The 26046-nt window shown below is 40.5% G+C and overlaps 1 protein-coding gene across 1 annotated transcript in view; it reads right to left on the bottom strand.

Moving 5' to 3' along the window:
- Positions 1-160: 160 nt before the first annotated feature.
- The window catches only part of xylt1 (xylosyltransferase I), a 64480-nt gene continuing 38594 nt past the window's right edge, over positions 161-26046 (bottom strand). Inside the window, exons 5-11 of the mRNA XM_088373735.1 lie at positions 23347-23427; positions 21741-21957; positions 21232-21408; positions 16653-16918; positions 9361-9559; positions 4808-5141; positions 161-2976 (exon numbers count right to left, since the gene is read on the bottom strand). Coding sequence (XP_088229861.1) covers positions 2654-2976; positions 4808-5141; positions 9361-9559; positions 16653-16918; positions 21232-21408; positions 21741-21957; positions 23347-23427 — 1597 coding nt within the window. The 3' untranslated portion in view covers positions 161-2653. The remainder of the gene's footprint in view (positions 2977-4807; positions 5142-9360; positions 9560-16652; positions 16919-21231; positions 21409-21740; positions 21958-23346; positions 23428-26046) is intronic.

The following is a 26046-nucleotide window of genomic DNA, read 5'->3' as shown; positions in this document are numbered from 1 at the left end:
AAAATAAAAAAATAGTCTAGACTTTTGTGAAATTTGGTCGTGACGCGATTTTTTTACCCCACAGTAATTTGTGACTCGCTTGAGACTTGAAGGTTACGGCTTGAGACTTGATTGTGACTTGCACGTTACTTTATCTTTGCTTTACCACACAGAGACAGTGTAAGCAGTTTGTCCATTGAATTTTATTTTAAAAAAGCAGTCAAGAGAAAGTAAGACAAGCCAGTCACTGTGAGAGAAACAACTCTCCCCGAAGGAAGACAAATAAAAGCAGATAAGGTGAAGGCCTGATGTTGTATAGCAACAGCAGACATCTTTTTGGTGTTGCAGTACCAGTCTTGATATTCACCACCACATCAGGTAAAGAAAAATAAGTACTATATACTGTATATATTTTTTTATATGGGGCAGAGAAGGTTCTAAAAGTCGACTAAGGCACACAGAGCCTCCCCAGGAAAAAAAAAACAACAACAGAAAGAACACGAAATGATGGGGGACTTGAGAGAAATTTGTGCAACATTTGCTCGACAATACATTCAAGCAAGAACAACAACAATCCGGCATTAGATTTTCTCTGAGAGGCAAACAGGCCCCAACACTGGAGCAGGTTATGCACTTTGATCAATAAACACCAACAAATCACTCTCTTTGCCCGAGTCAAAAACGTCTTTTCGATCAATATCATTTAACCAGATATGTATTTACACAGACAGCATCTTTTACACAATAGTACAAAATACTTATATACATTGGCTTCATTTTTGATCATTTGTTTTATAAAATAGGATTCTTACAGTGAGTTACACTTATTATAATTCTGCTTTCACCAAAACTGCCATTAAATTTACATAAGTGTGGGCAATGCAATGCATTGGTTGTGAATACTGTGTTGTACTTCAGTGCCAATCAATGCAGAGCAACAAATTACCCTTTATAATCAACCCCACCAATGTTTCTGTGCGAAGCAGGAATGTGTGCTTTATGGTCTGGGTTAGGTAAGCTGACTTAACATTAATGCACAGTAATATCTGTAATTGAACTTTCAAAAAACACTTACTTCTCTGCTCACCAGTCATTTTTGACAGACAGATTGAAAATCTGACTCCAGTTGATATCTATTTTTAAAACAAGAATAGAAGCTCAGTGTGTTGAAGTGCAATTTCACCCTCAGTGATGTCTCGATGATAAAATAGTTGGAAAGCTAGAGATCTAAATTTGCATTTTTGCAATGAGTACACTGTATAACATTCACGTGGAACTGTACATAATTGTCACAGCATGAAGACCACAACCACTCACGAGCATTCTGAAACTCACGGGAAGCAGTAGACACAGAATAGCTTCTCCTCACAACCAATGGTCTAATTGTTTGAGGTCACCGTCTCTGTTTTGGTGAGGCCGCTAGGTAGCTGACCTTTAACCTCTCAGGTTAAGAGCTGCTTTCTTTTGGCAAACCAAGACAAGAAGATCTATCCTGACATGACAACACTTACTGACACATACTAGGTGTGGGCCATAAAAAGGTACAGAATATGTTTCGGTTGTTGGCCTTTGTAAATAAAGGCAGTTTAAAAAACAAAACCAAAAAAAAAACTATTTTTCATGCTGCCAAGGCAGCGTTGCAATTATTTAGTCACTGACTAAAAATATCAGTATTAATATAAACTTACAATAAATCACAACTCATGGACCCTCATTCACACAATCTTGAAACTTCTTTTGTAAAATTCTGTGCAACATAAAGTCTCACTGAAATGAACAAAAAAGATATTTAAGGTCAGCTTGGAATTATTGTGTTTCAAGTTTGAGGCAGGCTGGTAAGAAAAGCGAGCGAACAAATTACGTATTTGTCCTATCACTGAAAACATCAGCCATTTATTAAAGAAAAATCTAAAATGCTACCACATATTTAGTGAATGCTGAACCCCAAATTGTCTCAGATAAATATTTGTTCTCACAGATTAGACGGCGCTGAGAACACCTTTGTCTTTGCACTCCTTTAAATATTTGTGACTGCAGCAGATGGTTTGGCTGGCCACCACAGTCCCTCATCAGGCACTCAACTGAAACAAGTTGTGTCATGTATTTACTCTACTGATTACGTTTAACACTAATTGGCTTCTTCAAGAAATAACGTGTTTCCTACTCTCTTACAGGCAGTGAATATTAGTTCTTCTTGGGGTCGTATCAAAATAAACTTCGGGTTCGATGCTGTTCATGCTGACATAAATCTTAGGAGGCACATAGTACGTTCATCTGGTACCGGGCGTCCTGCTTACGAGTCACGCAGCTAAGGCCGTTTGTGGAGCACAATGTCACGTTAGCCGCTGTGCCCCACGCTTGAGAATCTAAATTCAGAATTCAGTGAGGAGCGAAATTAATGCTTGAAATTGCAAGAATTGGTCACAGATAAACTCATACGAGAAGACAAATAAATACACTGTGAAAGTGAAATAATCAAGACGACACAGTTCCATAAAAGCGGGGTGGATGTCGCTAACATTGATCACCTTCTGATGTTCCCTTCGTCTCCCGAGACAGAAGGAGAACATTTACCCCCACCGGCAACTGCAACCAAGCCCGTAAATAAATTAAAAGAAAAACAACAAATCAACAGTGAATCTTGCGGCCTCCTGTCCAGCTGGAGGCCGCGCTGCTACCTGATGCGCCCATCAGCATACGGCGATCTCATTTGGGATTTGGGGTCGGGGCTTAGGGAGCTCCAAGGGTTCTTGGGGCAGGCCTGCATGACAGGGCAGGCGGTTGGCCCCACGGCGCAGATGTCCGCTGCCTCCCACAGCTCGCCCACAAGGTTGTCGACCCAGTTCTCCAGCTCTGGGCCGGTCAGGGCTGCGTTCTTCTTGGCCTGTTCCACGTAGCCCAGGCTAACGGGGATGTTGAGCACTGGGTTGAGGCCGTGGAAATTTTGCTCCATGTAGCTGTTCTTGGGTGGCCCATTGTGCAGCTTCAGAGTGTCCTCTGGAGAAACACAGCAGTGAACAAAAGAAAAGGTCGACATATAATAAACTCAGTGATCAGTCATTTGACTTTAAAGGCCAAAAGAAAACATGCTGAAATATTAATGCATGGAACGTAATTTGCTTTACGTGAATCTCTAATGCCCAATTAACTCGGATTTATTTCGTTGCCCTGGCTCTAGAGTTCTTCTTTTATTGTTTGTTACATCAAATCAACACTGTGTTGTCTTTCTAAAGACAGACGAGTTGGCCCCTTAGTCATTTTCATGACAACTGACTCCTTCAAATGTCAAGAGACAATTTCTCCTTAATTCACCTTTCCTACCCTGAGCTCCAGTCAAGCTGTAAATTCCTCACTGGTTCTCTAACTGGGGTGCTAGCCATCTCTTTTAAGCTTGGTTTTGGTACACAAACTGCCTAACACCCGCATGAGAGCAGACATCAGCGCATTTCATGTGTTGGTGACAAAAAAAAAAAGCAGACAAGGACGTTCTCCATCTGATGAGATGATCAACGCCGCAACAAGAGCAGAGTTTGTTCCCTAGTCATGCACCAGTGACTGTATGTAGTTGTGCGTGTACTCGGTGCTGACGTGGCAGAGCCCAAAGTGTTGCCCCCCCCACAAGTGCCCAAATCACTAACAGAGCAGCCTTGCGTGTGTGCATGCTGCTGCAAGTGCAGGTAGAGAGTCACGTTGTTAACTTTTACTGGCACTGCATGTAAGAGGATGCCAGACGTGGCAGTAAATAACCAGTGTGCGGAAGGAGGCGTTTCGAAGCACAATCCGCGAAGCTGCTTCAAAACACACAGCAGTCCAAAATGCAAAATTAAAAACATGCCAACAACCTCACAACTTCATTTAATTTTTTTTCATAACTTAAATCAGGTAAATAAATCTCTATATGTAAACTGCCAAGAGGATAATGGGGTTTAAGCTCTCACTTATAGTAGAGACATTGAAATATAATTATAAATTCATTTTTAGTACTTTATGAGCGTTTTAAAAATGACAGTGCTCCATTGAGCTGTAATACATCATTGCCCATAGACTTGAGACCGGTTGCATTTAAGAAAGTAAACAGCAATAGGAATTGGTGTTTAGTGTCTTAATTAGTGTTTCATTGGCTTTATATAAACATTTTTAATTCAAGGTCCTCCAATGATTAGAATCTATTGATGCCACTAGACCTCCACTGAAACATAAACACAAACTCTATTTGTTATTCCTCTTGATCCTTAGCTCAGGGTGATTATTCTATACACGACATATAGCGTATTTCTGTCGTTAAACATTCATGTTTACTATGTACGAGTGTCTCATTTGTGTTATCTGGGGTGACTGACTCCATGACAAACAACCACAGTCTGCACAAGCCCAGATTTTTCTGCAAAAAAACTCATTGTGTAAGCGTAACCCACCCTTATCTCATGAAAGGATGCTGATAGGTTGCTTTGTCACAGGCATAAAAAAAAGGAGTATACAGTAGTTTGGTTCAATTCCCAATGCAACTGCACGGCCTTAATGTGCACATAATAAATGAACAGAAAAAGCACGTCTGTCCTCTATTGTTAACCTTTTTTTTTTACTGTGTGATAATCCTGTCAAATTCAAATACCACACTGTTAGGATGTCAGGCTAGCTAACGCAGCTGTCAAATTTTCACCTGCACACCTCACAGTAAAAGCGCAAGCCAGAGTTTAATGTTTGAAAGTATACGAGGGAGAGCTTAATAGAACCTGGCTTTTAAAGGAAGGGCTGTGAACTGTTTAAGTGAATTTTGTTGCTCAGTACTCTTGTGCATGTGCAAAGACAAGAAATTCCATTCTCTCACCTTGTCGTATAGGCTGGTGCTTATTATAAGCCAAAGGGGCGATAAGGAAGCGCATCTCAGCCACGGGGCTCCAATGGTGCAAGATGCGGACACTCCAAACACCAGGGCGGAGAGGCTGCTTGAGTGGTGGTCGGTAGTGGGTGAACTCAGCATTCATATCGATAAGAATGTCGTAGGTGGCAGCGATGACGTTGGTCGGGTCGATCCACACGACCGTTACGGTAACATTCGGCCCTTTCGCCCATTTCTGCATTCCCACCGTCTCATCCATGGGGCCCATCGGGCCGCCGAAATTTCTAAAAATTCGTTCCTTGGCATCCCACTCTGTGCCGATCTGACAAAAAAGAATTGGAAGAGGAGAGAAAACTGTAAGAGATGTATGAATTCCCTCCAGTGAACACAAGGCAGTAACAGACTGCATCACCATTTCACCGTACTATTAAGATAAGCGACACACTGGCTGAATTATCATGAAAAATAATCTTCAGCATGCATTTTTCATCAAACAGCACAAGCCTGCACACAGCAGTTATACAGACTGTCGTATACAGATGCTGACAAGTGGATTCTTTTTTTTTTGGTCTTGTATTGGAGTCTGTTTTTCCACTCTTGCTGGGAGGAATGCATATAAATTGACTAAACCTCCACACCTTGTCTTTGACTGCATACTGAGAGACAGAATGGAACGCAATGACAGAAACAACAAGCGAGTTTACAATATGACAACAGAGGAAAGAAATCGAAGCTATATGTGATCTATATTGCCAAAGTGATGACAGGGTGTCTTTTGCACCGACCGGGTTTGAATACATTTTCCGCGTTTAATAAATGCTGCAGTAATACTGTCTCATTGATGAGTGAGGAAAATATACCATCTCTGTTAGGCGATATCTAGCGGGATTGCAATACCTTTCTGTACACAAAATGAAATGTGGAAAATCACTATTGATATAGGGGATGTTAAGCTGGAGGTAGCACCCACAATCATGCGCAACACATGATGAGAAAGAGAAATGTGAGAAGGATGGCGGTTTTAAGAAGTGCTCATCCTTACAATAGTAGCTGATTAACACAGCCTCACCCGACTGAACGATCAATGTCTGCCTGGAATGGACTCTGTATTACATCCTTTGAGAGTTAGAATAGGATGTACAGCACATGATAAATAAAGACCACTCCAATGAATGAGAGTTGAGCAAAACACAGCTCAATTTCGTCTCAATTATTTGACAGACCTTTGGCATTCCTGCCCTTTGCACCTTGGTTCTGCGCTTTTTAAATTGCTAATCAGGCCATGTCAGGCACCTCTGTAGCTCATTAGTTTATCCAAGGCTGACTCACTGGCACTCTACATCCCCAATTGATTGGCAGAAAGAACATGGGAGAAAAGAAGGCAACATTGCCAGGGGATAATCCCCGCAATCGACTAAGAAACAGTCATTGAGCAAAGGACAGTTTCATTTTTTCACATACACATTGCTATTTTCCCATAAAGCCCACCGATATTTGACATTGCACTTAACGTCGCACTGGGTCTGTTCACGTGGGGTAGTGCGAGCTAGACATACGCCTGTCCATTGGTTGAACCACAGAGAATTGTCACGTGTTTCACTGGAATACATGAATAAATTGGACAGATAATGAAATGCACCATGGACAAACACATTTACATACTGTGCTTGTTTAGAGATAATATCAGCATGCAGCTCTGGATGGTGATTTTATTCATTCATTCATCCTCCGAACCGCTTATCCTCACGAGGGTCGTGAGCGTGCTGGAGCGTATCTCAACAGTCTTTGGGCAGTCGGCGGCGTACACCCTAAACTGGTCGCCGGGGCACACAAAGAACCATTCACAATATAACTTCGGTTTGAATGTTCCCAGGGGTCCATGGCAAGTTCTCTGATGTGACAGCCTTTCTGTTTTACTCTCATAGAGGTAGGTACAAGTAGTAAGAGAAGCCACCAGAACCAAGAAACTCTTTCTTCACATCGAAAATGGGTCAAACGCAGATTAACTCTTGGCCCAATTCAGCTTCTAGCTTACATTGACCTCCACACACAACCTGTCCCTTGGTGCCTTTAACCCAATAAGCTTGGGCTTAGGACCAACACTCATTTGCTCACCAAGGCTTATGACCTTGTTGCGCTTATAGCTATACTTAGAAGAAGATACCACTGCTCTACTAATTCTGTGCTGGTAACCTGATCCCAAACTGTAGTCACACTTTCTCTCATTGGAACATCAGCGTAGCTCGACATTGCCGTGGCCACAGCACAGGAGCTCCTTTTCAATCGTACAGCTGCTTGTACATCATTCAGTACATTTTGCTATTCTTCCCATCGGAGTATTTAATGTATGTATGATCTTTGGCATGATCTAGAACACAGGTGTCAAACTCAAGGCCCGGGGGCCAGATATGGCCCGCCACATCATTTTATGTGGCCCGTGAAGACAAATTGTGCATCAAATTACTAGAATTGCAAATTGTCTTCACTTTTAATAATATATATATTTTTTAAATATTTGACCAGTTTTTACTCGTCTGATTTGAAAACGAGTTATTTGTCAATTTGTTTTGAAGCCTTTACTGTATATAATATGAGGTGCTCATACATTTATTTGGGTTGACAGTCATAATGGCCCTCCGACAGAAGCTATGACTACAATGCGGTCCGCGAAAAAAATGAGTTTGACCCCCCCTGATCTAGACCCAGACCTGACTCTCAATTCATTAAATGATGGAAAAATGAAGCTCCCTTCATGTCTCTGCAAACCTTTCGTCTTTGTCACTGGTTGGCAGGTAACCACAGCATGACATCTCCATTAATTAAGTTAGGTCTATATGATCAGGCAGCATCTTGGACAGTCGCATCTGGCCTTATCTAAAACCTCAGGGCACGCATGCCCCCAGAGCCCCATTTGGACCCTTATTAGTGGCCCTGCTTTGTGGTTGTAATCAAACACAGGTGTTCACTGTGGCATCAGAGTATTCTCCTGAGGCACAGGTTACATTACTGAAGCGCTGAGGCTGGGATGGATTGGTGCTGGCTGCTTCAGTGTGGAGGAAAACTGTAGACGAGTAAATCATGCTGTAGCAGAGAGGCGAATAAAGAAATTCAGAGAAAATAGTAGCGTTCTCCCCATTTGATCTAATCGGAAATGACGTCATTTTCAACCGATTGGTATCGACAGATCTGAATTTTTAATAAAAGACAAAACAATCTGAATAGTTTAGTTTTATAGTACATCACACACAGCAATGTGTTCTCTGTGCAAAACATCGTCCCTCCACACACAACGCGTTTGGAATTTGGTGTCACAAACTAATGGCCACAAGCTATTGTGCTCGTCTGCAGCTCATTAAAAAAAAGGAGGCAATCATTGAAAGGTAGAAACACTGTGCTTACGCAACCTACAGTTAAGGCCGAAAGACACTGTACCTAATGATGTGGCCCATGAGGTTATGTTAGTCCAATGAGTGGACAGATTTATTCCGTGCAAGGTTAATACTTGCCATATGAAATGTCATGCCATGTAAAACTTGAGCCAATACACTCGTTTTAACTCCACGGGTATTGAAGGGAAATCAGGGAACACGTTAATCCAAGCGCATGGTTTATCTCGCAAGTTAAGCACATAGCTTTTGTACAAGGGGTCATATCCTTTGCGACTATGGCAATGCCACGCTCGCTGTCTTACTTAAAGTCTTTCTGTTCTCGTTTTGTGAGACAGACTGACAGGCAGACTGACTGACAGCCGCTGCACAGTGCTAGACACTGAACGCTCTGTGAGGCTGAGCATCCAGATAAAAGCCTCTGCTCACATCACTTTGCTGTCACTCAGGGTTTCATACGCTCCACACACAAGCGGGGGCTCAGAGAGCGGGAGCTGCATGGCGACTGGGTGTCTGAACTTCCTTTACGCTCCCTTTGAGATGTTTGCAAAAAGGTCAAAGAGAGTCTGGGAGTGTCCAGGTAGACACAAGCGTCGCCTGCAGGCAACAACAGACCAAACCAATTCATTCATACATTTGATGGCATTTCAAATTCGACCCCTGCTGGAAGCTACGTGACGAACCGCGGAAAATGTCAGTTTGCATTCACTCAGCTAATTTTGTGTATGCTGCAAATACACTCTGTATCCGTCACATCAGAGCCCTTGCTGCCGGGTCCTTTACTGAAAAAAATAAATAAATCAAGGGGAGCATTCCACTGTGAAGGTGAGAGGACATTCTATTTAGGATCAACAAATTAACACCATGTGGAACTATCCGATGAACTTGAATGAATTCAATAAATGCGCATCTTACAAGGCCATTCATGTCAGGTCATTTTGAAGGCATGCAAATTGTCTTGGCAGCAAGGTCACAATCGAGGAAGGTCAACATTACACTTCAGCAAGTGGTGTCTCGTCCTGTTTAGGACGAAGCAATTTACTGGAACCGTTTACTTGAAATTAGCAAAGGCTGATTGATTTGGTAACTAAAGCGCATTCTAGCAAATTAAAGACAGGAAAGATTTGATGGACACGAAATGATATGCAGACTCACCTCTGCAAACTGCAACCTGCTGAAAGTGCTTTCAGGAGGCTTAGTTAACTTGAAGATCTTCTTAGGTGCCACCCAGGTCTCCATTGTCTCGAGTTTGCTTGTTGCTAGATTTGTGGCATGGTGCCTAACAAGGTAGCCCTGGAACTTGTCAGACTGGAAGTAGAAATGCACAGACACTGGGTGGCCCATGGGGAAATACCTGGCAGAGAATTTAGAGACGTTGTTAGCAAACTTAAAAAAAAAAAAATCTGGAACTGTATAAACCAAGCAGTGGACCGTCAGTGAGCTTTGTGACAACAATATGTGATGGATAACAACATTCTGATCAATACATCTACATCTGGTGCATATATTATTATTCGTCAAAACCTGGTATCACTTTATTTGCCTTTTTTGCCTTTTTAAAAAGAGAACAATGTATACTAAGAAAAGACGTCTAAAGAAAACTAATATATACTCAAGGTTGCGTAACCATTAAACTTATTCACTTATTCATTTACTGCCTCTGATGATCAAATGTGACCAGTCCAAATCTGCCTTGCAACTGGGATGTTCAGCATTCAAGGTGTCAAAAATATTTCATTGTTTTACCATCTTAATATTATATTATATTATGTTATATTATATTATATTATATTAATATTTTGACACTTGTATGGCTGTTAACAATATAAAAATGTTGCAAAGAAACTTTTGATGGTATTATTTTATTGAGTATTTATGATGGCAACAGCTTGACCCCTTGACTCAGGGAAAAAAATATTTGAAATATGAAGTAAACGAAGATTGATCCGGATTTTTGATTTCAGAAGGTTCCACTATATGAGGGAAATTATGGAGGAAAGAGGAAAGGCACTTCTGTGATCTTCAAAGAAGCAAACTTTTATTTGAATCATTATTTTGTTTGTGACCTGGCTCAGAAGAAATGGGACAGCTGAGACCACAGCAATACAGAATAGTCATTCACATTAGTCATTGAAGTGGGCACGCACACACACACACACACACACACACACGCACGCACGCACGCACGCACGCACGCACGCACGCACGCACGCACGCACACACACACACACACGGACAGACACACACATACACACACACACGGACAGACACACACACACGCCCAGACACACACGCATTAATTTGAACTGGGTCATTCAGTCAGCTGAAGCTGAAAGGAGGCCTTGCCCTCCTGATTGGTCTCTTTGTGAGTGTGCCTCCTCGTATACGTGTGGCCAGCCCTCGGGGTAGTACGAGTGACTTCTGGAAAAACAAAAAATGAGCCAGGATGGCCACTGCTGGGCAACAATCTGCAGCTGCTCTCAGCACACATCCTGACTCCGAGTTCTCCTCCCTTCTGCTCCTTAACATTCATTTGCAGACTTTTCCTTGAACAAGTGTGCAGGCTTACATTAACACACCCGCACTGGCCACCGCTGCTCCCCTGTGCCCGAGGCCTCATCAGTATTGTGCAGAAGGAGACGGCTGGAGTCAACCCATAACGGGAAATGCTCCCCTGACAAGCAGAACAGCAAATATTTGCACCCACAAGTAGAACCTCCTCGCCGCTGTAGCCTATTTGTATGTCTGTTTTCCATTCCCGCCGCTCTCCTCTGTTCTCCCTTCACATCCTTTTCTTTGTCTCATCCCTCAGCTTTCATTACCCCCCCTTTGCCCAGTCCTTTCCAAAAGACAGGGGGAACTGGTCAGAGTGTAGTCTGCACAGAAGCTCCATTCAGGCCTTTAAAGCAGTCACAGTGGGCTGCTAAAAGAGCCAAATCCCCCTCCTTGACGTGCTTTTCCATTGATGCATCTGCTGGTTGCACATCTCCATTCTACATGTCTGTATAATGTGTGCTATGTGTGCTGGTTCAGGAAAATTTTGCATCTGTCAAATACTGATCGTAGCCTATAATAAATAGTCATTCAATATTAAAGGCTATCATATATATTTATGTCCAGAAGTATTTAGATAATAGCAAAAAACGAGTGTTTTTCTGATTTTTGTTGAGTGTTTAGTAATTTTGGATTCATCTGTGGCATTACTCTCACTCTACTCATCTCTTTCTCTATATGCAAGATGTCTCTTTTACTCTTTATCTGTAAGAAAAGGTTGCACCTTCCTTAGTAAATTATCTTGAAAATGTAACAAAATATTGAAACAGAGGTCTTATGAGTGGTCCACACATACCAGGAAAATGACATGGCGAGTGCTTTTTAAGTATTTTTCTTAATTTGGTTGAAAACAATCTAACAACAAGAACAATTGTGATTGTCAGTAACAGAGCATCAATTTCTTTACTCCAATGTCCACTCTACTCAGATGTGATGCCTAAGGCTAATTATTGGATAAAGGTCAAGGGTAAAAAAAAAGTGATTAGCCTCTTTGGATCAAAAGTAACAATCATTTCTAGGCATGTTTATCAGCAGTTATTTTTGGATCAGATTCATTTTTTTTATCTCCATGCAAGTTTATTGATGCAAAAAGAGCTGACATGAGATACGAGGTGGTCTAATCAACCTTGACACACCAAGCATCAACACCCACACTAATACATATTGGCTAGGTGACATTAACTTTATGTTTTATTTAAGTAGGAAGAAACCAAAGCACCTTGGAGAAACCCACGCAGCATATGCAAATGTTATATTTCTACTGCATACAGTTGCCGTCATATCTTAGTCACAGTCCTTCAGCAAGTGCATTTACAAGATTCCTCAGAGAGAGAAAAAAAAACACTCAAAAAGTACTGTTGGATTTTCTTCTGGCCTATTTATTAGTGTTGGCTCGTGAGTGAACGATTCGGTCAAAAGAACGAATTGTTTCAGTTCATGTGACTTCAACCAGTAGGTGTCAGTAATGCACATTGAAACTGGTGCCACCTCGCCGTAAAACAAAACGAAGAAGAAAATGACGTAACTTCCCGTTCACGAACGAGTCGTCAATTGCATTTCCCGTTCACCAACGAACGAATCTGTGAGTGAACGAATCAGTGAGTGAGTGATTTGCATTTCCAGTTCATCGCGAGAACGGATCAGTGAGGGAACTAATCCTGACTTTCCCGTTCGCGAACGAGTTAATGGGTGAACTGCCTTCCCGTGCATCAACGGATCAGTCAGTGAATGTGTTGCGTCTCCTGGCGTGAACTATGTAAGCCAGAATGAAGATTTATGATTTGCCAAGGAAAGAAAGAACCACTGACTGAAACACCACTTCTTTTATGCACGTTTTCTCCAAGATAACGTCTAACTTTATTGCATGAAGGGATGCGCCGTTATGCAACAACGGGGAGATTATGCTTCTCTTTGGGTAATCTTGATTTTATAACACTTGTAGTAGTTTTTAAATAACATGTATGCATATATATGCCTAAATATTGTTATCCAATATATCTACTGCAATTTCACATTGGCTTGCTGGTTTGAAATTTACTTTTATTATTATTATTTTAATAAACATTTACGTTAAAACTTGTCTGGTGTTTTATTCCTTGTTTTTATATTCACTAATTAAAACATGAAAATCAGACATTTGGTTAACTGCTTTATATGACAACATGTGTAGGTACACATCATGGACACTTCAATAGGTACACTACACGAGGTAAAAAAAAAGAATAAATAAATAAAGGGTTAATTGCACAATAAAAGCACATACTAGTATTTTCTCACACCTGGGATCGAACTAAGATCTTACTGAGCAAGAGCCCAAGTCACTAACCAGTCGGCAGTTTCAACTTGACAAGCCATGGTCGACTGCAGTCTTTTGTACTAGTGATGCGTATCACAGGCCAATAGGGAAAAAGCTTAAGTGAAAGTGAAAAGTGCCACACCCGCCCTCACCCCCACCTCCTGATTGGCTGTTTGACCTGTGACGTCACTTGGACACTCCATTAGGTACACCGCCATTTTCAAGTGTACCTAATAACAGGCCACTTTATTAGGGAAATATAATGGTCAAAGGTCACAGGTGTCAAGCTCTAGTCCTCGGGGCCGCGTTCCAACATGTTTTCCAAGTGACCCTCGTTAAGCGCACCTGCGTGAAAAGTTTTTGGTCACTTTCACGTTCCACAGGAGCTAAAACTTTTCACGCAGGTGCACTTAACGAGGGAATCACACGGACACTCCATTAGGTACAACGCCGTTTTCAAGTGTACCTAATAACAGGCCACTTTATTAGGGAAATATCATGGTCACAGGTCACAGGTGTCAAGCTCTGGTCCTCGGGGCCACGTTCCAACATGTTTTCCAAGTGACCCTCGTTAAGTGCACCTGCGTGAAAAGTTTTTGGTCACTTTCACGTTCCGCAGGAGCTAAAACTTTTCACGCAGGTGCACTTAACGAGGGTATCACACGGACACTCCATTAGGTAGACCGCCATTTTCAAGTGTACCTAATAACAGGCCACTTTATTAGGGAAATACACGAGGTGAATCTTGTATTCTGATTGGCTGTTTGATCTGTGACGTCACACGGACACTCCTTTAGGTACGCCGCCATTGTGGCACTTTCACTTAAACCAAGGGTGTCGACCTCCAGTCCTCGAGGGGCCGCGTTCCAATATGTTTTCCAGGTTACCCTCGTTAAACACACCTGCGTGAAAAGATTTGTTCATTTTCACGTCTGCAGGAGCTAAAACTTTTCACACAGGTGCACTTAACGAGGGAATCACACGGACATTCCATTAGGTACACCGCCATTTTAGTAGTGTAGGGGGCGGGGCGAAGAGAGTTAGGGTTTCAAAGTAGGCTTTAAAGGTAGGAAGAGGGTTTCAAAGTAAGGTAGGCAAAGGGTTAGAGTTGGGGCCACCTTATGTATTTACAAATAAATACTTGCATTTGTATGTATATGCGTACGCATACACAGCGAGGTTCCAATTCCAAAAGCACACTGAGGTTTATGCTCACACCTGGAATCGAACCAAGTTCCTTCCGACCAAGAGCCCGAGTCACTAACCAGTCGGCTATTTGACCTGGTAGCCATGGGCCATCTGCACTCTTTTGTACTAGTGATCACTCACTCACTGATTCGTTCGCTCATAGATCCGTTCAGTTGGTGAACCCAAATGCAATTCATGTCGCGTTCGCGATCGGGAAGTTACGTCATTTTGTTCTTCGTTTTGTTTTACGGTGAGGTGGCACCAGCTTCAATGGGCATTGCCGACACCTACTGGTTGAAGTCATATGAACTGAAAAAAGAACGAATCACTTTAGGAAGTATATTGTATTGTATTGATGTGTAGGGTCGTTTCCATGGGATGTTGTAAAAAAAAAAAAAAAAAAAAAAAAGGATCAGTGTGTCTGTGTGTGTGTGGGGACGATTCGTTGAACGATTCGTTGGAACGAATCTTTTGAGTGAACTGATTCTATTTATGTCTTTATACAACCATTCAATGGTATTGCAATTACCTTTGTTTATTTTTTTTAACTTGTGCTAAAAATTCCTGTGGACTTTTTTCAGCGTATTCTTTCACTCTCTTCTATCTCCTTTCTCTTATATTATCTTTCCCATGTGTAAGAGAGTGTGTGTGCATGTGTGCGTGCAGCTGTGTATGTACACCACGAATCTGGGCTGGTCCTCCTCCTCTCCTCGGAGTTTGCTGATGAGACATGCTTGACGACTTACACTCCAATATACTGTTGCTGATGTCACTAACTTGTTTTCGGGTCTTTCTTAACAGTATACAGTATGTTTCTTTTGTTGACGCCCTTTGTTATAGTCAGTCCATTTTATGTGTGTTTAATTCTTATCCAGGGTATTCCAAATGCTTACATTAATTTTGGCCGATATTTGTGCAATTGCTCTGAATAAATTTTATCTTTCAAATTGCTTGTTTTTGCCTACATAGACAACTCTCTGGTTTAAATTCAAATGTAGTTCTTATAGGTAAAGCACAAATCTGAAAATGTGCATAGACATTCTGAATTATTTATTGTATCAATAATAAATATAATTGGAGTCAGCTATAACCTGAGCAACAGATTCTGACCTTTAGTTTTTGTCTCATACCGTATTCATGTTTTTGTCAGAAACAAAGAAAATGGCCACACAGTGACAATATTTATTGTCTTGATATAGTGATTCTTACCCTCAGTGAGCCAACCAGTAAGCGTGCTGCAGTCAAACAAAGTAGGAGATAGAAAATAATAAATGTTGCTGAATCTAATACTGACAGTCTGAATAACTATCAACTGTAGATCAGACAGCATTGCTTTTTTGTGATCATTCAAACAAATGTTCTGTCCCAATTAAGTTTCTTTGACTCCAGAACACTGGTGTGAGAAATCATTAGAATGTGCATAGAAGATGTCATGCTGTTGTTGCAATGCTACAAAGGTATTGCTCTCTCTTCTCTTTTGTTTAGACGATGGGCGCTTTTTTTTTCTGTCAGGCTTACACAAATTGGCATTTCACACCTCCGCATTCTGTTTTTAATTTGTTTCTGTGTACGTAATCCCTTTGCATGTTGATTTCATCACCTCAGCGTAAACTAACAAAAGAGTTAATCGGAAAATGCTCTTACACCAGATGTTAGTGAGCGCTTTATTCTGATGAAATGCTTAAAAAAGTCCATGAATTGAAGATGTTCCAATTGCAATATTGCTTTTTTTTTAACAGAATACACGGGTCCGACTTTTAGAAATCCAACATTTTGAACCAAAATGTTTCCGCTGCTAAAGGTAGCTTTTACAGCTCTGACTTCATGATCACATTGAACCCCATTAAATTGTTCATCAAGGTAGAAAGAGTATAACAAAAAAAATACAATTACATGGTCTCTCTAGATCACAGACCTGTTGCAAATGGGTTTCGAATGTCTCTCAAGTGCGAGTTCACTATACTGAATATTTTTGTGCAACAGATGGACACTGTTCGAGAGTTTAAATGCAGTTGATATAAACAAGTACACTGACTTTGTACTTGCTGCTTCATAACGTACACCTGCACTATGCTAAATAGCTTCAGTAGAAAAGGTACTACATCCATAATTTAGCCATAACAGGCTGTCCTTGCAGGCTACGTTATGGTTCATTCATTCATTATGTCATTGTAATACGGACATGTAAGACTGCGGTGGACGCTTAAGCCCCGCTGACTAGAAAAACGCGACTGAATTTCTTGGTCTTAATTTTATTTACTTAATATTAATTTCATAATAATAGGGCTGAGAAAAAGTTGGCTAATTTTGGTAAAAAAAAAAAATAATCATTTTTTTATAGATTTTATAGTATTTATAGATTTAACTGAATAGAACTCTTAATGATGTGCATGTGTTTCTAAAATCTAACCTGCAGCTGTGGTCCCTTGGGTTGCCTTGCAGTGACGCAGCAGCCCGGGCCAAGCCCAATCTTGAGAAGGAATGGTAGTAGGTGAGCTGTGTGTCCGACAGACTGGCCACACCATCTGGCTCGTCGTACACATTTTCCCAGTACGAGTTTAAGCCTGGCATCCCCGATGGAAATGGTCCAAACAGGTAGACGTCCAGATGGTTCACTATCTCCTGGTTCACACTGGCTTCGAACTTCCTGGCAAAGAAGGTGGGACGTACTGTTTGCTGCAGACAGAAGGATGGGATAAAAAAAAAAAGAGATTAAAAAATAGTTCTGTGCCAGCATGACAATGTAAGTGATGTGATGTGTATGGAGGCAGAGCAGATATGGAAAACAAAGCAGAGGAAAAACAAATTCCAACACAAACAAGGATGGCAGACTTTACCCTCACCACTTCGCACCACTTTATATAATGGCTCATATATGGTCTTACACTTTTTATTCACCAGTGATAATTGAGTATTCGTGCAAGGTTTTAAGTGTTAGCTAAAGGTTTACAATATGTTCAAGGATTCACAAATTTATTCGAGCAGCAATTCCTCACCTGGGTGCTGTGGCACATTGGTGTGCCATGACTGATCATCATCAGGAAATTATTCTATTTCACTTTATTTGTATGAAAATTATTTTTGAATTAACTGTGTATCTTTGTTCATTCATCCAAGCCAGCAGTATATAGTAGGCGGGAGAACAATTAAACACTCTTTCATTAGACTGCAGAAGGTACAATAAACTTCAGTATGTCAATTTGTAATAAATTGATCATCATTATTTCAAGTATTCATATCTTTATGACATTTCTTTGTTTGGTGGTGTATGTTGCCTCCTTAAAGGTTATGAAACACAATAATCAAACCACACCATCTATTTATTTGGAGAGAACCATTTTGGAGTAATTTGAATGTTAATTTGTAAGTTTGACTGCTTTTAGTTTTACACACAGGGTTCAGAACTAACCAGGCAATTAGACTTGGCGTTAATGTATGAAAGCATCATACTAATACGACCGTGGCGTCTGGAAAAAAAAAAAAGAAAAAAGAAAGCACCGATTAGAGGTGGCAGCTGTGGACACTGTTATGATGTCATAAAATTGAAATTGCAAGCTAGTAAACAGTGGCAGCTCTCTACGTGATGACGGTGGATGTTGCAATCGTTGGGGGTTGTTAGTGAGACAAACTCAGTTGTGGGGCCCGCCACATCTAACTAAATGCATTTCCTCATGGCTAAAGGTGGGTAGATCATTTAGGCCTGATTTTGCTGTTATCTGACAGTTTAAGTTGGGAGCATGGATGCCAAATTGTGTAATCATTGAATTCCATTGTTTAAAAGACATGATTTGAATCATAGATGTAACACCAAGTGTGTAAAACGATATGGAGAGTTTGACATGGAGGAAAGACAACGCTCATATGCAACTTCTGACATTGAGACTTTGCTGTAATGCGAGAAAATGTCACAGGACCTCAAAAGCACTTAGGATTGAAAATGTCTGATAAATTATCAGAAAATTTTCCGATATTTTCCAGAGTGGGTTGCTCAGATACTTTTAATTCCCATTAAAAGCAGTTCATGCAGTCAGTAGTAAGTTTTCGCTGTTCAACTTTTCTCACACAGAATGTATTTTTTGCTTTGCCTTATTTGCTCTTACCGCCCATGCCAATCTCACCCTCTCTGTCCTTGCTACTGTTGCTTTTTTGGCTGGAGGTGCATCATGAAATCTGCCGCCTCCACAGCTTGGCGCTTACACAAGGACTTTTCTTGTCAGCCGCAGACACAAAACTATTAACCAATAGTTAGCTAGCACTAAGCACCTCGGTGCAACCTACAAAAAAAAAAAAAAAAAAAAAGGAGTTGAAATGAACTTTTGGCACATTTGGAGGATCTCGGCTCTTTCTCATGTTGCAACTGCCGTTCCGGGCTGCCAGCTTGATGTTGCATGGCACCAGATGATTGTGCGGGGTTCCAGCAATTAAATGGAAATGTGTAGGTGGGAAATTTTGGTGCTTGGATGTTCCCAGAACTAGTGGGTTTTGACATGCCCTTCGGTGCTGTCATAGCCAGTCTTTCCCACATGCTGAAACACATTACTACACAAAAACGGCACATTTTAAAGGCATAACATTTAGGTTTTCTAAGGGTGACGTCAATTCAAAAATAATTGACTGTGCCACAAAATGCACAAGTGTAAAATTATCTATCGTTGCAAAGTAACTGGATGAGACATCAGTCCTAATAGCTGCACCTTTATTTGATGGTGATAATATTGGCATGGTGAATATGATTTTGACAAAAAAAAAAAAATACCAAGACAACACGGATGTCATAAAAATTCATCTAGACTTTACTATCAGATTGTCACAGCAAGCAGTCAACTGCAAAACCTTCTTAATATTCAACATCTATGCCTGTGGGAATTGCTATTCAAAAACTTTAGCCTCTAAATTCCAATCAAGTCTGCTTCATCACAACCACCTCATGTCACATCTTTTGCTTTGCATGACTTTTTGGAAGCTAAAGGCCAAATTCCAGTCTTTTATAGAGTTTATGCTAATGTTCTGGTTTCTACCTCCTGCAATGTTAAGATTCAAAGGCAAATTCAGATTTTGTGCTCAGTGGGATATCAAGTCCTATTTATAGCGGGGCCTGGCATGCACCTGCAAAGCTTGCTTTTGTTCCCTACTTTATGCCCAGGGATGGCCTTCACTGATACCACGGTGCCAAGCAGCACTGCCAGGGAGCTCCGGTAATGTGCTGGCATTAAAGTGTGTGAGGCGGGCGAGACAGGCGGCTGACCAATCTGGCAATGAAGTGGAGTGCTGCGGCTTTGACAGCTACTATGTGAAGGACAGGAGTCACAGTTGAAAAAGTATATGACTTCAAGAGGTATTTAACTATGGTGGAACATTTTCATTTTGTGCCACAGATGTTACTTTTTAAGAGCTTATTAATAGTCCAACTGGGATTTGATTTTTTTTTGACAGGCTCCCAGGGTCAGTGCCACTCACTTGCTTCCATTTGAAAAAGCTAACTATCCTATTCCTCCTGTGAATACCCAAGGCAAGGAGGATATAATTACTTTCTAAATGTTCACTTTCTAGGTCACTGAAACTAAGATATCATTTTCTACTTATTGATTACGATGGCTGCGGGAACAGTCTGACATAGGCGAGAAAGCTTGGAGGCAGAAAATCAACTAATAAGGTGTGCGCTTGTCATTTATGGGTAATTTTGGTGGTAAAATGTTCATCTTTTCATCAAACGGCTAAAGGGCAAATCAATGAGCTGTCACAAATGTTTCACTTAAAAATTAAGTGTTGCTAACTGGAATAAAACACATTTTAATATGATAAAAGAGGATCTTCTCAAGGAGAAATTTCATTTACACTTTGCTAAATTTTGGTGGTCACCCCGCAGACAGTACAGATGATAGAATATGGACGCACAAAATCTGTGTTTGAGGTGATTTTTGTAGGATTTCGTGTCCTGCTCAAGGACACCTCAACTGTAGTCAGGATGCACATTAGTAAAGTATCTTAAATGAGTAGTTGCAATTTCTCTCTGTTTGCATAGCCCAAGTCCTTCCAGATGAGCTTCTGTTGACCCTTTTGTAGTAGTAATCATTTTGTCAATATGCAATTAAACCAAAGCTATATTTCTTTTTAATAATAAAGAAGGGAGTTTGCAGCAGCTTAGGTCTGCACTTCCGCTGTTTCTTAATGGATTTAATAACCCGCTGCACTATTAGCGCTATAATTTTAGTATAATGAAAAACAATTCTAAACAACTGCAATCTACAATTATGATTAGATGAATGACTGTCACAGTATTAATCAAAACCATGCACTATCCAAACTGCAATCTTTGACTCCAGCTCTCTGATTTGTTTCTTGACACTTTTGGATCTCATTGGATAAAATGAAATTATCAAAGGAGAAAATGCTGAGGTCAGAATGACAGTTGTTGAGAGTCATGCTTACATTACGCCTCATCTGAGTTTTACAATACTAGTGTATTTATATAAAGCATTTCAATGTGTGTTTTTAATAAGATAAGTAAGATGTTACTTGCTTGAATATATTAAAAAAGCAGTTTCAAACTTACATATTCATTATATGAACAATTTATCATTTTAAAGTAAACTGTTTAAAATGCATTACATACACTATGTGTTATTAAATTATACTGAGCAATTATGATAAAACATCCACGGGGAAAAATATAAATTAGAAAAATAACAACTTACATCAACTAAGTTTTTTAATAAAATATTTGATATATTATTTTGACCGCAAAAGCCCAGATGTGGCCCTTGGGCCATGTTTTGCCCAAGTCTACATTATTTTGTGCAGATACACCAACACAAGTGTTTGGTGAATATATGCAAGTATGTGAATAATTACCGAACTTTAAAGTTACTGCCGAAATGTTGTGAAATGAGAAACTTTTGAATTTGTCTCGTGCGACTAGCTGTGTCTCACGCTACTCCATCAATTGTCGTGAAGCAAAAAGGAAAATTAATGGAGTATGTTATTATTACCTGGAAGCGATGTAAGTCCACAAGCTTGAAGTCATTAGGGGAACATCCGCACCAGTCAACAATGTGCTTGTACTGGCATTTACAGCCCAATTTACGATTCCAGTTGGTGATGCGCAGGTTGTTATCCACCATGCTCTCACAGTAGACACTGTTCTCCAGCACAGTGTGGAAGAATGACTGGAAAACAAACAAATGAATACATGGCAGCAAGATAAAGTGCAGTGAGAAAAAAAATAACATTTGAATTTTCACTCCTTTCAATGCTCAATGGTAAAAGAGTAGCAAATGTAGAAAATTTACATTTATTGAAGCTTATAATTAAAGTGTAATTTCTATAGAGCGATGAATGCAGTTATAAAGACAACTTCACATCTTGCTTGCCCGTTTTGATTGCAAGTCTGTCTGCCATTACCAATGACAAGAAATTTGTAGTTTCTCTAAGTGCACAAAGTTTCACTTACCTGTCACTCACAGTTAAGAAAAATGAAAATGGGTTGTTTGAGTGTTACCTCGGCAGGCAGCAGAGTGTAGGCGTAGAAGCGCTTCATGTTGGTGACTAGATCGTCCTTGGAGTTGATGACATATTCCACAAACATGCGGTTCAGAAGGAACCAGTCGGATCCTCCATCCACTGAGATGCCCTCTGGGATTTTACGATCACCCAGTCTCCACATGTGGGTGTCACACTCATAGAAGAGACGATCCAGGCCTTGTTTACGGATAAACCTGGTGAAAACAAATTATGACTCATGAAGTCCTAAGCTGACGTGTTATTCAAGCAAAAATTGTTTTGACGACTAAAACAAGACGAATGAAAAGCAATTAATTGTAAATCATCTTTGGGAAAATATATTTCCTTGTTGTAACAACTATTCGAAAAGAATAGTTAAAAAGACTTAAAAAAGGGAAATCAAACAATGGTTGCATACAAATGTTTTTTAATCGCTTTAATATTTTGAAAAAAGATTTTCTCATTTCTTCCACAATGATTTTATTTGATATTATTAAAGGTTATGTTATTTGACCGTAAATTTTGATACCAGAGATTAGTTTTGAAAGTCATAGTTTTAAAACATCTTTGTAACCGCTGCTAAAATATCTAATAATTTCAGTCAAATTAATTCTACCATCAAGTTTTGTAGGATGGAAGGATGGTAGGATTCAAATGGCATATGAGCTTCTCTAGAGTGAGACTTCACACATGCCAGCATAGCGCTCAAAAAACAAATATCCAAAGATCTATTTTAAAACTATTGGAAAGCCAACATCTGTTCAGCACCCCATAACTAACAGCTTGTCAATAAATGCATGTGTACTAGTGCCAATCCATAATTGCCACGTTTTTTCTTTTAAATATACAAAAATTTCACTTGGAAATCATAAGAGCAGCCTTGTAGCAAAAAAAAAAAAAAACGTAGTGGGCTAAATGTGCTGTTGCTCTGTCCGCATACACTTTCATCAACAGTGACAAGTTCAACATACATTATAGATGGTTTTACTACTGACCATATCAAGTATTAGCAGTGAGGAGTCAAGTTCAGTTCAGCCAACTGGGCCTCTTTAGAACTAATTGGTTTCATGGGGAGTGGTAGTTGCATCTGTCAGCTATTCAAATACAGTATAAATTATATATACGTATTCAGCCACGTGCAGTCATTGGTAATGGTTTTTCTTATTTCATTCAAACTTGCTGATCGGTGACTGGCTTTGAAAAATCCTGATGAAGCAATTTTTATATTTATTTTTTTTGTTCATTTAATGGAAAGACTGTACTTGCATAATGTAAACCTTTATTTGTTAAACAACAAGCAGAACTTGATTTTTCGTCACGTTGCAGCTGGTTTAAAAAATGTGATCTAATTTCTTCCGGCAATGCTGAAAGAAGGATCAAATGATGTGGCTACAATGGCACAGAGGTGCTGTTGAGTCAAGCTGAGTCATGCACGCATTTGTGTTGGGGTTTTTTGGAGCGCAATGCGACTCCTCTCTGGCATTGGGGGTGAGGCGAGAGAGCAACGGGTGGCAGCAGCAAAGATGGCGACCTCACTGGGTCACCACATAAGCAATGCTGCAGGGTTGATTAGAATTTTTATTTAGGGCAAATCACAGACTCACCTGGCGTTGTCCCTGCCGTGAGATTTGATGAAGTTCATGTGTCTGTATTTGGACAAGAAGGCCACCAGCTGCTTGTTTGTCCTACAAAGAGAAAAGAGGGAGCTTATGCAAAATGTCATGGTGTTAATTGAAGAACACGTGCATGTCGTGTAGAAGTTTACGGGGGCTATACACTCTATAATGAATGTGAAATGAATGTGAAAATCTGCCTTTCACTGTGAGAAATGTCTGTTTTGAATATTGTTCCACTGAATGAAAGTAATACATTAATCACAATGTGAAGGTCTACTTCTGGTGATCAAAACAAGCACGGCAATAAAAATAGACTGAAGGTTGTTTTCAAACTTTTAATTTGTTGTTGCTGCAATATCCCGTTTTCAAAAATTAAATTCAAGTTTCTTTCTTCTTTTTGTGCGATGACTGTCGAATGACAGTCCCGGTAATTGTAACCTGAGGAGATGGGACATACATAATTTGGCCCATTCAACACATTTTTAGGAAGAAAAAAACCAAAAGGCAACAGTTGAAGACAGATTATTTCATGACCTTAGCAGCTCTGGTTGTTTTTTCCCGGGGGCTACTTGGGATCATAGAAACGATTGTGTCGCCATTATTTTGATGAAAGACTCCATGCTGCTTTTACATGGTAGGGCAGCGTTGTCTCATACACAGGCCAGACAGGCTAAAAGCTTTGCTCTGCAGGCTCTATGCCCCAGTCATTTCATCTGCTTTGGAGCCTTTCATGATACTTTGCCTTGCCTTTCGGAAAGAGCGGCAAGGCGGGTGGTTAAAAGCGCAAGGATCAGTGGGGGGAGGGACAAACGCATATTAATGTCATTTTCTCTTGAAGGAGCAATTTCACAGCCTGGGGGGCTTATCTTAGGACGTCCTGAGCCATAAAGTCGAACTGATGATATGCTGTGCAGACACACACAGTCTTCTGTCTCCACGCTCTACTCCCACCCACACAAGCATGCTGGGTGACGGCTAGTTTGCACGTTGCCAATACAATATACATGCACAGAGGCATAAAAATGCTTGAAGGCACACTCACATACATGCATGCATAAACACACACACGCACGCTCAGCAAGTGTCATATCCCAACTTTGCCACCTGAGCGGTCACTCTGGGTCCTTTGGGTCGGGTTTGCTTGCTGTCAGGTCTTTGGGTGCTCTGTTTCTCACCAGTATTCACATGGATACGATAACACATGCACCCACACACGTACACACAAAAAATTCTGCTTTCACACTAGGCAAGTCAAAATTGTGCACTTTTTTTCAATATCATAGTCAATAAAACTTTATTATGGTGGCACTGAGTCACTTCCATGGTCTTGTTAAATTCATAATGTGCCCTTTTTTTTTTAGATACTTAGGACTTTTGTTCATATATGATACCGCGGAAGAACAGTGGAATGTTACAGTTGATAGGTTATTGTCAAATACATTTGACAAGGATGACATGTCCGTCAGAAAAAAAGTGGATACAAATATGTTTAAACTTATGAAATTTTCTTACTTTTGTCTCAAATTTATGAAACAAACTGATGCCTTTTACAGCAGAGGATGACACTTTTATATGCAAACAAACCACTGGCAATAATATTAGCATGTGAGACACAAAACGAAAGATAAGGATGTTGCAGCTAGTTGTCTGACAAAGCTCAATCATTTTAAATACCGCTGTAAAGTCAATGAAAGGCTCTCAAAAGAGAAAAAGGTAAGCACAAGGAGGCCGTGTAGATAAAAGCTGGGAAAGAGGGTCACACTCTTTAGCAAAGCATGCATGTAACTCATCCTTTGGACTCTCTGGACACACACACATACACACACACACACACAGCGTGAATGGCTCTGCGCTTGCCTTTGAGGGGCAGCCATGCGGCAGGACAGACATTATCAGGGAATTAGAGGGGAAATAATGCCTTGTCTCCCGTCCCACTGATAACAACGGCAGTAGTCAGGACAGGGCGGTGGAAGAGAGACCACCCTCACCTCCTCAGTCCATTTGGACTCTAACCAATATTGTATGGTCACAATGGAAAGACTGCCGGTCACTGTTTGCTGACTCAGATTGAACTGAAACAGATTCAGGATTTAAACATTGAATGACTAGAGTAGAGGATAAAGCTAAACACTGGATTACAAATTATTTTGCACACATAAACACGTTGAGATGCTCGTCACCTTATAAAAAAATCTGTCACACCTTATTAAGCCAAAAATAAAAGTCTGAAAGGACCACATTTACCAGCGAACATGGTCCAATTCAAGCTGTTACAAATACACACATACTCTGCAATGATGAAAATTTACATCTTTCAGAATTACACGGATCCAAAACATCCATTTCCCCATGCTTGATCTCGCCCCCTCCCTTCCTTCTCCCTGTCATTTCTGTATCTCACTTCCTTCTTTGGCGCCATCAATCGTTTCATTTCCCAACAGATGGGTCTTAAAATCTCCACTGTCAGCTATTTTTCCAACTCCATCACCCTCATGCAAATGAGAATGCAAAATATGAGCAAAACAGTGCCTTGGCATACTCACAAATGCATTTAATCATGAAGTGACAGGATAAATATGCAAATATGTAGGCTGATGCAAGGCATGAAGTTAGACACGGTGCAGAAACATATAGACAGCATGTCCGCAACATTCATCAATGTGACGGGAGCGACAAGATTAAACTTGT

This window comes from Syngnathus floridae, chromosome 4 (genome assembly GCF_059516105.1).
Source record: "Syngnathus floridae isolate MCC-2025c chromosome 4, RoL_Sflo_1.0, whole genome shotgun sequence".
Classification (NCBI taxonomy): domain Eukaryota; kingdom Metazoa; phylum Chordata; class Actinopteri; order Syngnathiformes; family Syngnathidae; genus Syngnathus; species Syngnathus floridae.
Note: the sequence above shows the minus strand (reverse complement) of the source record. Positions and strands in the feature narration are given on the sequence as shown.